The following is a 14,517-nucleotide window of genomic DNA, read 5'->3' as shown; positions in this document are numbered from 1 at the left end:
TTATTGCCAGGATGCCTGAAACCATGGTTTATGAGGCTAATATGTTGCCATCAAGATAAATTTCACTCCTTCTGCTTGTATCTGTTCTTTTGCTCGTGGTATAAGGAAAAATGGAGACAATGTATACAGAAAAGACTATCCAGCCTTCAAGCTGATATTAGCTCTGTCCTTAGGCAAAAGTACTGGAATTGATGGTTATCCAAGGATGCAAACAAGTCCAAGCATCCTCAAATCTTAAGTATTTTTTGAACTACCTCCAAGTGGATCTTCCATTTGTGAGGGTGAATTGCGAGACATTTCCAAGCACCTGCCTGTGTGTACCCCAGCGAAGAGCTGAACTGAGAGTATTACCTCAAAACTGAAGCACCAGTGGACCAGCTGGACTGCATCCTGGCAGAGGGATTGTCAGTAAGTTCCAACCTGCTTGCTGACATAGTGGACTACTGCAGTACTGTCCAACCATTTTCAAACAATTTTACCTTGTATTAAGGTCTGGAAATTCCCCACAGTCAAGCTTGTCAGTCGCAATTCAAGGTGGTTGATGTGTCAGGTGGACTGTCCACGGATGTTTCTGATGGAGGTGCTCCCAGAGAATAGGGCGGAGACAATTCCCAGGTGGGTTGGAATGGAAAATGTAGCTAGCCGAGGGAGCACGTTGGGAGGGGAGGCGCAGCCAGTGGTGAACGACTGGGAATTTGAGCCAGCAGGGAGGAGTGGGGGGAGAAACAATTGCAACCCATGACTTACTGAAGGGTTGGGGTGGTCTAGGTCTAAGGGGGATGTGGGGGTATTTGTTTATCAGGTAGGAGTAGGATGCTTTTGGGTTCATTTTCCATTTTACTTTGCCGATGTTGGGATTTCCACTGGTGCTTCAGCGATTCTTGATACTCTCTGACTACTTGGACTTGCTGTCTTCCAGTTGTCGTCCTCCAAGAATTTTTGAGGGGGCTCCATTTCTGTTTCTTCTTCAATTTGTGTGGGTGGGTGTCCTGAAGTCCTGATATATACTCTACGGTGGAGGAGGGGGCTGAAATTTTGCTTGCAGCGGGAACAGAAATCTTGCACCTCGGGGTGGGGGGGTGCGGGTGCTGGTGGGTGGTTGGTGTTGAAGGGGCTCAATACTTGGTCTTTGGAGTGGAGACAGCAATTCTATTGTTGAACGAATGGGCGCTGTTGCTTGGCCTCACTGCTTTCGTCTGATTATGTTAGTTTTGGGCCTTTCTACCGATGCGATTCTACTGACAATCAGCTCATTTCCTTATTGGAAATCCACGGCTTTCCACGTTATCTCTGTAACCTCCCCCAGCCCTACCACCTTACCCTGAACTCTTCATTCCTGTAACTCTTGCCTTTTGTGCATTCCCCTTGCCCCGCCATTGGCAGCCGTGCCCTTAGCTGACTAGGCCCCACGTTCTGGAATTCTCTCCCTAAACCTCTCCACCACCCGCCCCCTCCTTTAAGACCCTCCTCGAAATCCACCTCTTTGACCAAGGATTATTCACCCGTCCTAATATCTTATTCATTGGCTCGGCATCCATTTTTGTTTGATTGCGTCTCTGTAAAGCACCTCGGAATATTTATCGTTATTAAAGGCGCTATATAAATGCAAGTCCTTATTGTTCTGTATTTTTCCATCAGGCATTCGTTCCTTTCCATGCTTCAGTGCAGTTCCCATCTGCTTCCACTTCTTTAGATTTCTTTTCTCCGTGGACTGCATTCCTTCAGGCGAGTACAAATCTCGCAAACCTATTTTCTTGACATTTTTCTTCAAATTTAAATACTTAAGGCGACATGAGGAAAAACACAGCGAGTTGTTATGATCTGGAATGCACTGCCTGAGGGGGTGATGGAGGCAGATTCAATCATGGCTTTCAAAAAGGAATTGGATAAGCGCTTGAAGGGAAAAAATTTGCAGGGCTACGGGGATAGAGCAGGGGAGTGGAACTAGCTGGATTGCTCTTGCATAGAGCCGGCACAGACTCGATGGGCTGAATGGCCTCCTTCCGTGCTGTAGCCTTTCTATGATTCTATGAATGAATTGCAATCATCTTTTTGGATTAAGTGTGTTACCTGCTTCATTTGATCTTTTTTTAATAACCCTTTTTGGGGTGAATACATATGATTTATTCAGAGTGCCATTTGTACTGTCACATAATGTTAGTTGGTGCCACATTGTTTTCAATTCATCACGTAGCGTTACTTTGTTCCATTTACAGCAACAACAACTTGCATTTATATAGCGCCTTTTACATAGTAAAACCTCCAAGGCGCTTCACAGGAGCGATTATCAAATAAAATTTGACACCAAGCCACATAAGGAGGTATTAGGAAAGGTGAACAAAAGCTTGGGTTTTAAGGAGTGTCTTAAAGGAGGAGAGAGGGGTAGAGATGCACAGAGGTTTAGGGAGGGAATTCCAGAGCTTAGGGCCTAGGCAGCTGAAGGCACAGCCGCCAATGGTGGAGCAATTAAAATCGGGGATGTACAAGAGGCTAGAATTGGAGGAGCGCAGAGACCTCAGAGAGTTGTAGGGCTGGAGCAGGTTACAGAGATAGGGAGGGTGAGGCCATGGAGGGATTTGAAAACAAGGATGAGAATTTTAAAATCAAGGCGTTCCCGAACCGGGAGCCAACACAGGTCAGTGAGCACAGGGGTGATGGGGGAACGAGACTTGGTGCGAGTTAGGATATGGGCAGCAGAGTTTTGGGTGAGCTCAAGTTTACGGAGGGTACAAGATGGGAGGCCGACCAGGAGAGCATTGGAATATTGAAGTCTAGATGTAACAAAGGCATGCATGAGAGTTTCAGCAGCAGATGGGCTGAGGCAGAAGTGGAGACGGGCGATGTTACGGAGGTGGAAGTAGGCGGTCTTGGTGATGGAGAGGATATGGGGTCGGAAGCTCAGCTCAGGGTCAAATAGGACGTCAAGGTTGCCAACAGTCTGGTTCAGCCTCAGACAGTGGCAGGGGGAAAGGGATTGAGTCGGTGGCTAGGGAACTGAGTTTGTGGCGGGGACCAAAAACAATTGTTTCAGTGTTCCCAATATTTAATTGGAGGAAATTTCTGCTCATCCAGTACTGGATGTCGGACAAGCAGTGTGACAAATGAGAGACAGTGGAGGGGTCGAGAGAGGTGGTGGTCAGGTAGAGCTGGGTGTCGTCAGTGTACATGTGGAACCCTGACGTTGTGTTTTTGGATGATGTTGCTGAGAGGCAGCTTGTAGATGAGAAATAGGAGGGGGCCAAGGATAGATACTTGGGGAACTCCAGAGGTCATGGTGCGGGAGCGGGAAGAGAAGCCATTGCAGGTGATTCTCTGGCTACAACTGGATAGAAAGGAATGGAACCAGGCGAGTGCAGACCCACCCAGCTGGACGACAGAGGAGAGGAGTTGGATGAGGATGGTGTGGTCAACTGTATCAAAGGCTGCAGACAGGTTGAGAAAGATGAGGAGGGATAGTTTACCATGGTCACAGTCACATTGGATGTCATTTGTGACATTGATAAGGGCCGTTTCAGTGCCATTACAGCATCACCTACTGGTGCAGTACCTTTAATATCCTGAAACCACTCACTATTTTTAATATGCAATAGATGATACAATTTTATATGCAAGCACTCATTGCATAACTTTTCAACACAAGCCTTAAATTAACAGCAGAGATTCAGTGGCAGTCATATACTGTGAAGTATGAAATCCCAATCTGTGCAGAGAACACGTTTTTACTGACTGAATTACCTGAGACGCTGTGGGTGCTGAAATTGGCACAGCCTGTTGTGTTTGAAGATGTAGCTGTTGTCTTTGCATTGCATGCACTGGTGTTGGGTTAGATGGTGATGTTGCCTCCATTTGTCCTGAAATATACAGCAACGATAGACTACAAAATTAACATGGTTTTAGAAACAATATTACTCATGAGCACAGTGGTGAAATGTAATTTTGATTCCCTGCTCCAAATCTATTCAATGCTACTTTTGTATCTCTTCTCCTTTCCCAACTAAATTTTGTCCTTTTCTTCATACACCACCATACTACCCACAGATATCTGTAAAGACCTAGAAACTATACACTTAATGGCTGAACAGCTGGAAACTATAGATCAGTGAGTTTGATATTAATTGCAAGGAAAACCTTTGAGGGTGGACACTTTGGGAGAGTATAATTTGTTACAAGATAGTCACCATGAATTCAGGAAGGGGTATCAATGCTGATGTAACCTGCTGGTGTTTTTTTGAAGACATTACTGACGTGATGAGCAGGAATCAAGCTAATTTAAATATATTTGGCCAGAGTGTGTAGTGACACCACTGTTTCAGCCAATGGGTTGCACTGCGTCAGCCAAAGAGTTGGAGGTGGGGCGGGACTTATGGCAGGACTCACAGCAAACAGTCTATTTTACAGCAAACAGAGTCTATTTACTCAGCAAACAGAGTCTGTTTAAACACCACACTACAAGCAAACAGTCTACAGAGTCTATTTTAAAAAGAGTCTCTACGAACTACAGCAAACAGAACTCATGACCGAAACTACAGCAACGTCACCTGATAAAAACAGGATTATTTCTCCAGCAAAATGCAGTGAGTGGAGGATAGTTACACAATACAAATTATGTGCGTAAAATCAATCCCAGTCACTTACAAACAGTGCGGTCTCCAGGTGTGATTGACGGGGGAAATTACCCAATCACCTCCATTCAGGCCGGGAATAGTGGCGTCACTATAAGCAGCCATTTTTGGCAGGCTCCCTGCCTGCAGCAGTGCTCAAGAGGAGTCCCTTTACTTCTTAAAAAAAACATTTTGCAGGGTCCCAGAGTGCAATTGATTGACCAACGTTCAATTGCACTCCTGGAGGGGGACTTTTCAAATTTAAATCCCCTCCCACCCACTATAGCATTGTTGGACACCAATAATATGCTGGCGCCCCTTGAGTCTAGCATTGTTATGGTGGGAATGATGGAAAATACAACGTATGATGTGATTACTGCCCAGTTCTCGGCAGATGTATTCAACAGTCACAGTCACTTTGAGTGGAAATCCCAAAAGTGGTGGTGATCAGCAGAACGGCTCTACAGATGATGGGCCACCCTAGATCCACTCAAAATAAAGTGGAATGGAATCAGGAGATCTTGCTTATTGCTTCAGCCAACATTTTAATATCCCCACTCTCAAACATCCTTTTTTGCATCAGTATTTGGTCAAATCATCTTGCTAGGTTCACAGCTTTTAACTTCCATCCAAGATTTTTTTCAACATCATCTAAATAAATAATGGCTGGTTTCTGACTCAAGAGTGGTATCAATGGAGGCCTGGGAGTAAGTCACTTGTCTGTCATCTCGCTCCAGGAACAGTGTGTGCTACAAGGTGACTTGAAGAGGAGAGGACAAAAATGGAAAAAGGAGCAGGAAGAAAACCCACAAGACTGATCTCATACTATATATGAGGTGACATAGAGAATTAATTGCAGAGACTGTAGAGTACTAATTACACTATTCCTGTGCGATCAACACAGATACTTTCTTCTCTGGTTAAATATTCCACTTTTTCATTTGGTTTATCACTTTCACTTCTATTTTACTATACACAACAAAGCACTGTTTGGTGTAAGCAGAAACCAGGGAGATTAGTACTTAGCCCAAGAGGTAATGTTACACACCAAATCCTCAAGTACAACCTGTCTGAGTAGGAACAACCAATTTATGGTTCTGCAGCAATCATAGAGACTGAGGTGTTGGAGATGAGTTGTATTTAGATAGGAGGATCAAGGTGGGAAAGGGCTACTTTTTAAAAAACAGAATCTGTAGCCACACATGCATGTGAGACTGACATGCACACACTACAGATCGAGCTCTAGCTGAGTCACAATAGCAGCTGCACAGTTTGGCTGCTCTAATTTAACAGAGATGGTACAATTCCAGTTGTTCTCACTATCTCAATGGCAATTTATAATTTCTGTTGATGCTAGATTTATCAATTTTGGAGCTAAATTGGAATCTAGGCTTTCAAAAAGTCTAACGAAGTGATTCAGTCAGTATACAGAAAGAGATTTAAAGCTTTATGAGCAAAGGCAGATACTTCATTGACCTGTGAATCATGTCACAGTATGTTAGGTGATAAATATTGGAAATTAGCCCTCAAATTTGCTCAACAAGCAACAATTTAATTAGAGCAGTACAATAATTTATTAAAGTTATGTGGTTAGCAAATTTGGCCACTTTTTTTTTCATTTCATAGATTCCACTGTATTCTCAAATATTGAACAGAAACATTATTGGGATCCGCACAAGGTTAACCGAAATGCTGCTTAAAAATGTACACGGTCCAGGAATATCCAAAAATAAACCCTGCTCACCAGTAGACCCGCAGTGGTGGTTCTCCTGCATAGAATTGCTGGGGAATTTTGGCGCCTCAGTGGAAACACAGGTTTCATCGTTTCCCTCACCTACTATTGCTGCAGGAATTCCTTGAGGTTCCACATCTCCCCCTGCTTTGGACGGGACATCCGCTTTTCTTGGTGAAACTTTGATGATTTCCTGCCGAGTCATCACAGCAGCCTGTAAATACATTAATTTAAGAATCAAATTTCAAAGCTGCACCTTGTCCCTCAGTTAAGGTCCTATGTCTAGTAGTTCAGCATTTCATTTCCAGGGCTGGTACGAGTCGTGAGATACTGAAGTGGATTTTCTCTGGGTGCAAAAGTAGTTTTCTTCAAAGCTAAAGACACAACACACATATAACCTTCGGGCCTGTGATGTACCTATTTAAAAAAGCAGTATCAATTTCTAATATTAAACATATAAAGTGTGGCTTCCTTGGCAGCACAGTGGGTAAATACACCACAGAGTGTGAGCCATACAGACCAGGAAGAACCCAGGTTTGATCTCTGGTGTGTGTTGTTAGCTCATCTTAGCCAGGCAGAGGTGGATCACTACACTTGTGTGTCCCTGCACTAGGAAGAAGGGGGAGGGGACAATTAGCCAGAGTTCCCAATCCTGTTTGCTTTCCAGTGACTACTGCTGGAAACAACACGTGTGTGGATACTGGACAAGGACAGAATCGGACTTAACTACAATACATTCACAGTGAAAAAAAAACAGCTTGACACTCACTATATGGCTCTCGGTATTAGGTGTGTTGCTAAAATTTTTTCAACAGAAGTAACTGCAGAAATGGTTTTGGCTAAGATTAATGTGCTTAAATCTGATGGTGCTGCAGAACCTTATGCCATTTACCTCAAGAGTGCTAAGGGAAATAGGGGAGGTTTTGGTGAGCCACTGGCTAATATATTCAATAGCTCACAGAGGTCCAGGTTGATTCCTATGGATTGAAAAGTATCTCATGTGGTCCCATTATTTAAATAGGGATGAAAACAGGTAATTATAGGCCCATGAGTTTTATGTCAGTTGTAGCGAAGCTATTGGAAAGCATTACATTGAATGTGATTTATGATCGCCTGGAGAGTTTGGTGGTTATTAGGGATTTCCAGCATGGCTGTAGGAGATATAGGTCCTGCCTCACTAATCTGATTGAGTTCTTTGAGGAAGTTACCAGAATGGTGGACAAAGATAATCCGGTCGATGTTGTATTCCTTGGGGCTGAAATTTCTCGAAGATTCCAGCAGGTGACCGACGAACCACCCAGAAAACAACAGAGACCTGGGCCCCGATAATACCAGGGAGGCGGGATGGCAGCAGGGGCGCGTGTGTAACCCGCCCAGTAAAATCCGTCCATTCCCCATGCGATCGCGGGTAAATTGAAGCCACTTACCGTGGCTTCCGGGTTTCCCGTCGTCAACCAGCGCAGTGGGCAGACTGCGCACCTGCATCACAGACTGTCAGCTGGAGGAGCCCTATTTAAAGGGGCAGTCCTCCAATGCTTCTCCTGCAGCAAAGAACCAAAATTACAGAATGGAGCAGACCAGGGGAAAGGCTGCTCCCAGATTTACCGATGCCTCACTCCAGGTCCTACTGGATGGGTTGAGGAGGAGGAGGGATATTTTCTACCCAGCGGACGGGAGGAAGTGGCCTGCCTCTGCCACCAAGAAGGCCTGGCTCAAGGTGGCAGAGGAGGTCAGCAGCAGCAGCAACATCTCCCACACCTGGGTCGAGTGCAGGAAGCGCTTCAATGACCTAACTAGGTCAGCCAAAGTGAGTACACTTACTCATTCTCCTACACTCCGTCTTCCACATCACCGCCCCCACCCCACAACTCCTTCTGCACTGCCAACACTACTCTATCACATCACTCCTCACACCCACTCAAAGCTCATCCTCAACTTACCTGCACTTACTCACCTCCCCAGTACCCATCCCACCACTACCACTCAATCCAATCCTCATACAATCTCATGGCTCTGTCTCATACTCACCCTCTGATGCATCTCTTTCACGGTCAGCCTCACCCAAACCAATGCATTCAGCAGTTGGCCATGTCACCGTCCCTCACTCACACCTCTCTACTTTCTCCCCTTATAGGGGAAGAGAGCCCAGAATGCACGGGAGAGGGCGAAGACCTGAGGGGGGCCGCAACATCAGGTCGTCCTCACAGACGTGGAGCAGGAGGATCTGGAGCTGAGCCGCACCCTCGAGTGCCTGTCCATCAGGGACGCCGAGACTGCCACCTGACAAACGGCTGGTGACAGAACTTTAACATCCAGCACTCACAATAGCAAATGATGTTAACATGCCTTGCCATCTTCAGCACCTCAACATCTGTCATCATGCTTAATATTGTCTTCTGTTCTCTTACAGGGCCTTCAACAACCGCCGTGACAGTGGAGGGCGATTCCTCAGAGGACCTGCCAGCCTTTGAGGGGGCGCCGTCACATCTGAGCGAGCCATCCACCAGCGCAGATACACACATCTCGGTGGGTCCCCGTCCTTGGTTAGTTGGGGTCGCACATGGTGAGTCACCGCACGTGAGCACGAGCAGACACTGGTGGCAGGGGCAGCTCTGGAGAGTCCATGTCGGTGGGAGCACTCCTCTCCAGGCTCTGCTCAGCTGGACACAGATGCTGAACCCTGGGAGCCATCCTTTAAAAGGAGAATGATCGAGGGACAGCAGCACATTTGCGAGGTGCTGGAACAGGTGCCACGCGCATTCTCCACAATCGCGCAGAGGATGGAGGAGTCCAACTCCTGCATGAGTGGAATGGTGGTACAGGTACAGGAGGGAATCTCTGAGATACTGTCACAGGGACGTGAGGGCATCTCTGAGATAGTGTCGCGGGTAAGTGCGGGAATGTCTGCGATGGAGGAGAGGCTAGCCTCCATCGAGCTTCAAGCAGGGCTCACCAATGAGTCCATTGAGGCCCTGACAACGGCCCTTCGGACTCAGGGTGAGCAACTTTCTGCCACCTTAAACAGGCAGGCAGATACTCTGGCACTGGCCTTACAAGGATTCACACATGTCCTCCAAACTGTCGTCCAGCAGGGTGGTAGGAGTGATGTGGGCCTGGCCCAGGAGAGGGATGATGGCGAAAGGGGACATGGAAGTGGGGAAGCCAATCAAAGCGCCCCCACGTCTCACCCGTTGCCCCCCTCTCAACCAGTACCCACCTCATCTCCAGGTGGCCGAGTCTGCCCCGCACAGGTGCAGGTGGAGCAGTCTTTGGAGGGGCCCTCACGGGCACCAAAACCCAGAGGGCGTAGGCCCAAATCATCTAATCGATCAGGGCATGAACAAAAGCAACCTGCCACTACCTCTGCTGCAGCCACAGGGGAAGCACCACGTAGGAGTACTCGTAAGTGTAAGGCGAAGGTTTGGTGAGCACAAAGGGGATGCACAAGGGTGTTTGACGGTTTGTCATGTTTTTTTATTTATATTTGATTTTTGTTAATGGCACATTAAATATTATTATTGTCACCATTACTGCCACGTCTTGGCCATTCTTGACTGGCTTGTGCAATAAGTCCCTTTCATGAGGTTCATCATGAACACCCACACTTGATGCCACCCATTGGGTCACCCTACAGTGGATGTATGTGTAGTTGCACGACTATTTTGTGCAGGTGCCTGTGGCGCAGCACTGTGTTGTGGAGCTCCACGTGGCGGAGGTGGACGGCGTGCCTGGCGAGGCTGGTGATGTTGCTCGTCCTTGGATGAAGTGATGAATGCAGCTATGGCGCCCCCGCCCCCCACCCCCCATCCTGACGGTGTGAGTTTGAGGGGGTCCGCAAAGTAGGTAAATGTGTTTGCACAGCAGAGTTTAGGGTATAAATTAATAATTGAGTGGAAAAACAAAGGTGTTGCAGCCAAAACTGTGTCTGAAGTGACGGAGTGCCCTGCTGCAATAAATGAGGCATTCCCCCCACCTGTCAAATAATCCTTTGCATCTCCGACTGGATCCTGGCTGAAACTCGTCTGCTCCAACAGGGAGTGTTTCCCACAGCACGGGAAACACGCTGAGGATCCTTCAAAATTGCACCCCTGCCAAAATCTCCACTCAATGAGGTCTGTCAAGTACCTCAAGTATCTAAATAACTATGTAAAGTAGCATCCCGCCGGCATTAATTGCCGGTGGGAGTCCCGCATGCGGGAGCTGCACGCGCACCTGAATGCGTCACTGGGGAACCCGGAAGTCAGCGGGTTGAAGCCAGGCTCCGAACCTGCTCCAGGATTCCGCCATTTTAGGAGTCCCCCCGCCCCCAACGCACCCGCTCCGCCATCTGAAAATCGGCCCCCTGGTTGGGCTGGGTCTCCACCATTTCTGACTTGCCTTGCTAATGAGTAGAGCCTCCACCTTACAAGGGAAATGTCATCCAGGACAGGGTTGGGGGTGGTGGTGGTGGTGCTGAAGAACTCTTTATGGCACTCCACTGACTCAGTCAAGACCCAGCTCTCTGGAGGCCAGTACGCCGAGTGTGTTGAGGTGTACCAGCCTCCAAATAAGCAAAGTGGACCCCATTGGTGAGGTCCTGGCCAGGGAAGCGGCTTGGACCCTGAAAAAATAAAATTTTAAAATAAAAACCAGATTGGCATTCTTACAAAAGAGATGGCCGGGGACAGGGGGCCTGGGCAAATCTCCTCCCAAATGGAATCAGGCTCTGGAATCTTTGCCTGCATGGGGCAGGTGAGCACCAGAGGTGTGCCTGCAGTGGCACTTGCACCCACTGGCCAGAAGCAAATCAGATGCCCTCCCACTGATGCCACAACCTTCAGCGGGGTGAGAGCTGGAGGGCACCTGTGGGCATGATCCTGGTGTAATCTTCAGGATCATGTCCCAAGGAATATCAGGGCCCTTGACTTCAAAAAATAATTAAAGATAAAGTATCACATTGATGACTATTAGGAGAAAAAAAAGAGATCATATGGGATTTATAGGACAGTTATTACGTTGGATAGGAACCCAGCTGAGATCACACAAGCTGAAGGGTGCTGTTAATGGGAGAAGATCTGATTGGGCTCCGGGCACAAATGAGTTCATCAAGGCTCAGTATTGGATAAATTGCTGTTCATCAATTTCATTAATGATTTAGAGGAGAGTTTAAATGGAACCGATCGTGAATTCACAAAAAAGTGCTGGGGGTTAGTAATTCAGATGAAATCACTCAATCACCCACTAAAGGAGCACAAGCAGTGAATAGTGGCTGTAAGGATAGCAAATAGGGTTTTAGGTTGTATCGCTAGGACAAGAGTCCTATAATTAAGGTTCTGGTACATGAGTACGGTGTCCAGTTCTGATCCCCACATATAGTTAAGGATACTGAGGGTCTAGAGGAGGGCAGCCAGAATAACACCTACCCTTAGAGCTCTTAATTATGAAGATAGGCTCCAAGAGTTATTTACTTTGGAGAAATGCAGGCTTGGGGGGGGGGGGGGGAGGGGATATGATTAAGAATTTTAAAATGATGAAGCGATTGGACAGGTTATTTGAGACAGATAGGGTTGGTAAGACTAGAAGTCATGCATGTAATATCTAAAGGCAAAGAATTAGGTTAGATGCCAGGAAGAATTTAAACAGGAACTTGACAAGTTCCTGAATGAGAACCTTTTCACAGTGATAGAGGGTGAGTTGTTTATTGCAATTATGAGGAGTATGGCCTACCACGGTCTCCTGGAGCTCGCTTGCTTACTTTCGGGAGCCGAAGAGGAATTTCCTAGTTTTAATTGTCCGCAGTTTTTTTGCCTCTTCCAGGAAATAGTGTGGTTAGTGGGTGGGTGAATGGTGTATAAATTGCAATGTTGTCTGGATCAATGGGTTTGATGGTCTTTTCTTACCATTCTTTCCGTGTGTTCATATTGTTAGGCTCATACATGAAGATAGATTATTTGGGCACGGTATGGAAATTTTAAAATCGAGGCGCTGCCGGACTGGGAGCCAATGCAGGTCAGTGAGCACAGGGGAGATGGGCAAATGGGACTTGGTGTGAGTTAGGATACGGCCAGCAGAGTTTTGGATGAGCTCAAGTTTACGGAGGGTGCAAGGTGGGAGGTTGGCCAGGAGAGCATTGGAATAGTCCAGTCTGGAGGTAACAAAGGCATGGATAAGGGTTTCAGCAGATGGGCTGAGGCAGGGGCGGAGACGTGCGATGTTACAGAGGTGGAAGTAGGCAGTCTTGGTGATGGAGAGGATATGGGGTCGGAAGCTCAGCTCGGGGTCAAATAGGTCACCAAGGTTGCGAACGCTCTGGTTCAGCCTCAGACAGTGGCCAGAAAGAGAGTGGCTAGGGAACGGAGTTTGGGGCGGGGACAGAAGACAATGGTGTCAGTCTTCCCAATATTTAATTGGAGGAAATGTCTGCTTATCCAGTACTGGATTTCGGACAAGCAGCGTGACAAATCAGAGACAGTGGAGGGGTCGAGAGGGGCAGTGGTCACAGAATATGAATAACAAATCCAGTTCCCAGTCTCTTATTGCTGGTTCTAAAATCTCAAGTGCAGAGCCACCACATGTAGATCCAGATAATTCCAATTGGTACAAAAACACCTCCACCACTACTTGGTAAATCACATCAAGTCCAGCAAGCAACCTGATGGGCCTGTCATGAAGGGAAAGCTCAGTAATTTATTTGGTCTACTTACAACTCAAGCACCACAACTCATTAGTCTACCTTCAGCAGTAAGTAGCATCAATATCCCAATATCGGAGGATGCAATTTGTAATCATTTCTCAATTATTTCACAGTATAGATAAGATGCATGTTGACAAGTCTGTTATACCTCTTCCTCAGCCTCATCGCAAGATATCATTTCCTCTTCGGCAGAAAACTGAGGCAAAGCTCAAAGAGTTGCAGGATTCTGAAACAACTGAAGACACAGATGATCCTACATGCTGAATCTCGTCTCCTGTTATCATCCCCAACCCCAAGAATCCGAACAATATATGCCTTTGTGTTGATATATAAGCAAACAAAATAATTAAGTGTGAACAACATGACACTCCTACCCTGGATGAGATTATCGAAGAGGTGAATGGTATCATTTATTTTCTCAAACCTGAAACCTGAGTGTCACTCTCTACAGCTTAACAAGGAGAGCCGCTATATTACAATATTTGCATCACACATTGGTCTGAAGCAATACGAAAGCTAACTTTAGATATATTTTCAGCAGCAGAGGTATTTCAATGTACCAAACAAAGTATTGAAGAAATTCCGGGCGTTTTGAATGTAAGTGATGATAGTCTGATATGTGCACTGAACATGATGCAGACCTTCACAGTGTTCGTCACAGGCTACAAAAAAATGGGCTGATACATGCACGAGAAGTGCGAATTTGAAAAGGAGCACCTGGAATGTTTCAATCTGATCTTTGCTCAGTATGGACTATCATCAGACCTCAAGAAAATCAATGCAATCCACAATGCCACAGCCCCAAGCAATGTATCAAAAGTCCACAGCCTTCTGTGCATCCCCCCCTTCCTTTTCACCCCACTTTTGGTGGCAGAGCTGCCTTGGTGTTACTCTCTGCAACTATCTCCCTAAACCTTACTCTCTGCAACTCTCTCCTTCTTTGTAATTATCTTTTCCCCTCTTTAAAAGGTCTTCTTGAACCACATCTCTTCTACCAAGTTTTTAGTCAGCTCTCCTAACTCGGCACCTGTCCCTATCTTTTCATCTGTAATGCACCTTGGGATGTTTTTCCACATTAAAGGCGCTACATAAACCTAAGTTGCTGCTGTTATCTTTTTACTATTCTTTACTTAACTCTGTGAATTTAGAGAAAAATAACATGCTTGAATATATTTTCAAATAGTTTGTTAATGTTGCTGTTTATTACTACTAAATACATAAACCATGACACATTTGACGTATTTATCATGTAGCTGCTGATGAACCATCTTCAGTACGGAGCTTCATCTGTAAAAGATAGGAATGCTATAACAATCAATTGGAAAAATCATAGAATATTCCAGCGCAGGCCATTCGGCCCATCACGTCTGTGCCACACCTGGTCTAATCCCACTCTCCTGCTGAATCCCCGTATCCTTTAATATTCCTCTTTTTAAGCAATTATCTAATTCCCTTTTAAAATAATTTCTAGACTCTGCTTCAACAACAGTTTGTGGCAAAGAATTCCACAT

The 14,517-nt window shown here is 46.2% G+C and overlaps 1 protein-coding gene across 2 annotated transcripts in view; it reads right to left on the bottom strand.

The window, feature by feature from the left end:
- pou6f1 (POU class 6 homeobox 1) overlaps positions 1–14,517 on the bottom strand; it is a 182,637-nt gene that overhangs the window by 124,001 nt on the left and 44,119 nt on the right. The window contains exons 3-4 of one of the 2 annotated variants that reach the window (XM_067976741.1): positions 6,346–6,547; positions 3,736–3,851 (exon numbers count right to left, since the gene is read on the bottom strand). In XM_067976741.1, the coding sequence (XP_067832842.1) occupies positions 3,736–3,851; positions 6,346–6,547 (318 nt within the window). The remainder of the gene's footprint in view (positions 1–3,735; positions 3,852–6,345; positions 6,548–14,517) is intronic. The other variant, XM_067976742.1, reaches the window with a different exon arrangement.

Source organism: Heptranchias perlo, chromosome X, assembly GCF_035084215.1.
Source record: "Heptranchias perlo isolate sHepPer1 chromosome X, sHepPer1.hap1, whole genome shotgun sequence".
In the NCBI taxonomy this organism is placed as follows: Eukaryota; Metazoa; Chordata; class Chondrichthyes; order Hexanchiformes; family Hexanchidae; genus Heptranchias; species Heptranchias perlo.
Note: the sequence above shows the minus strand (reverse complement) of the source record. Positions and strands in the feature narration are given on the sequence as shown.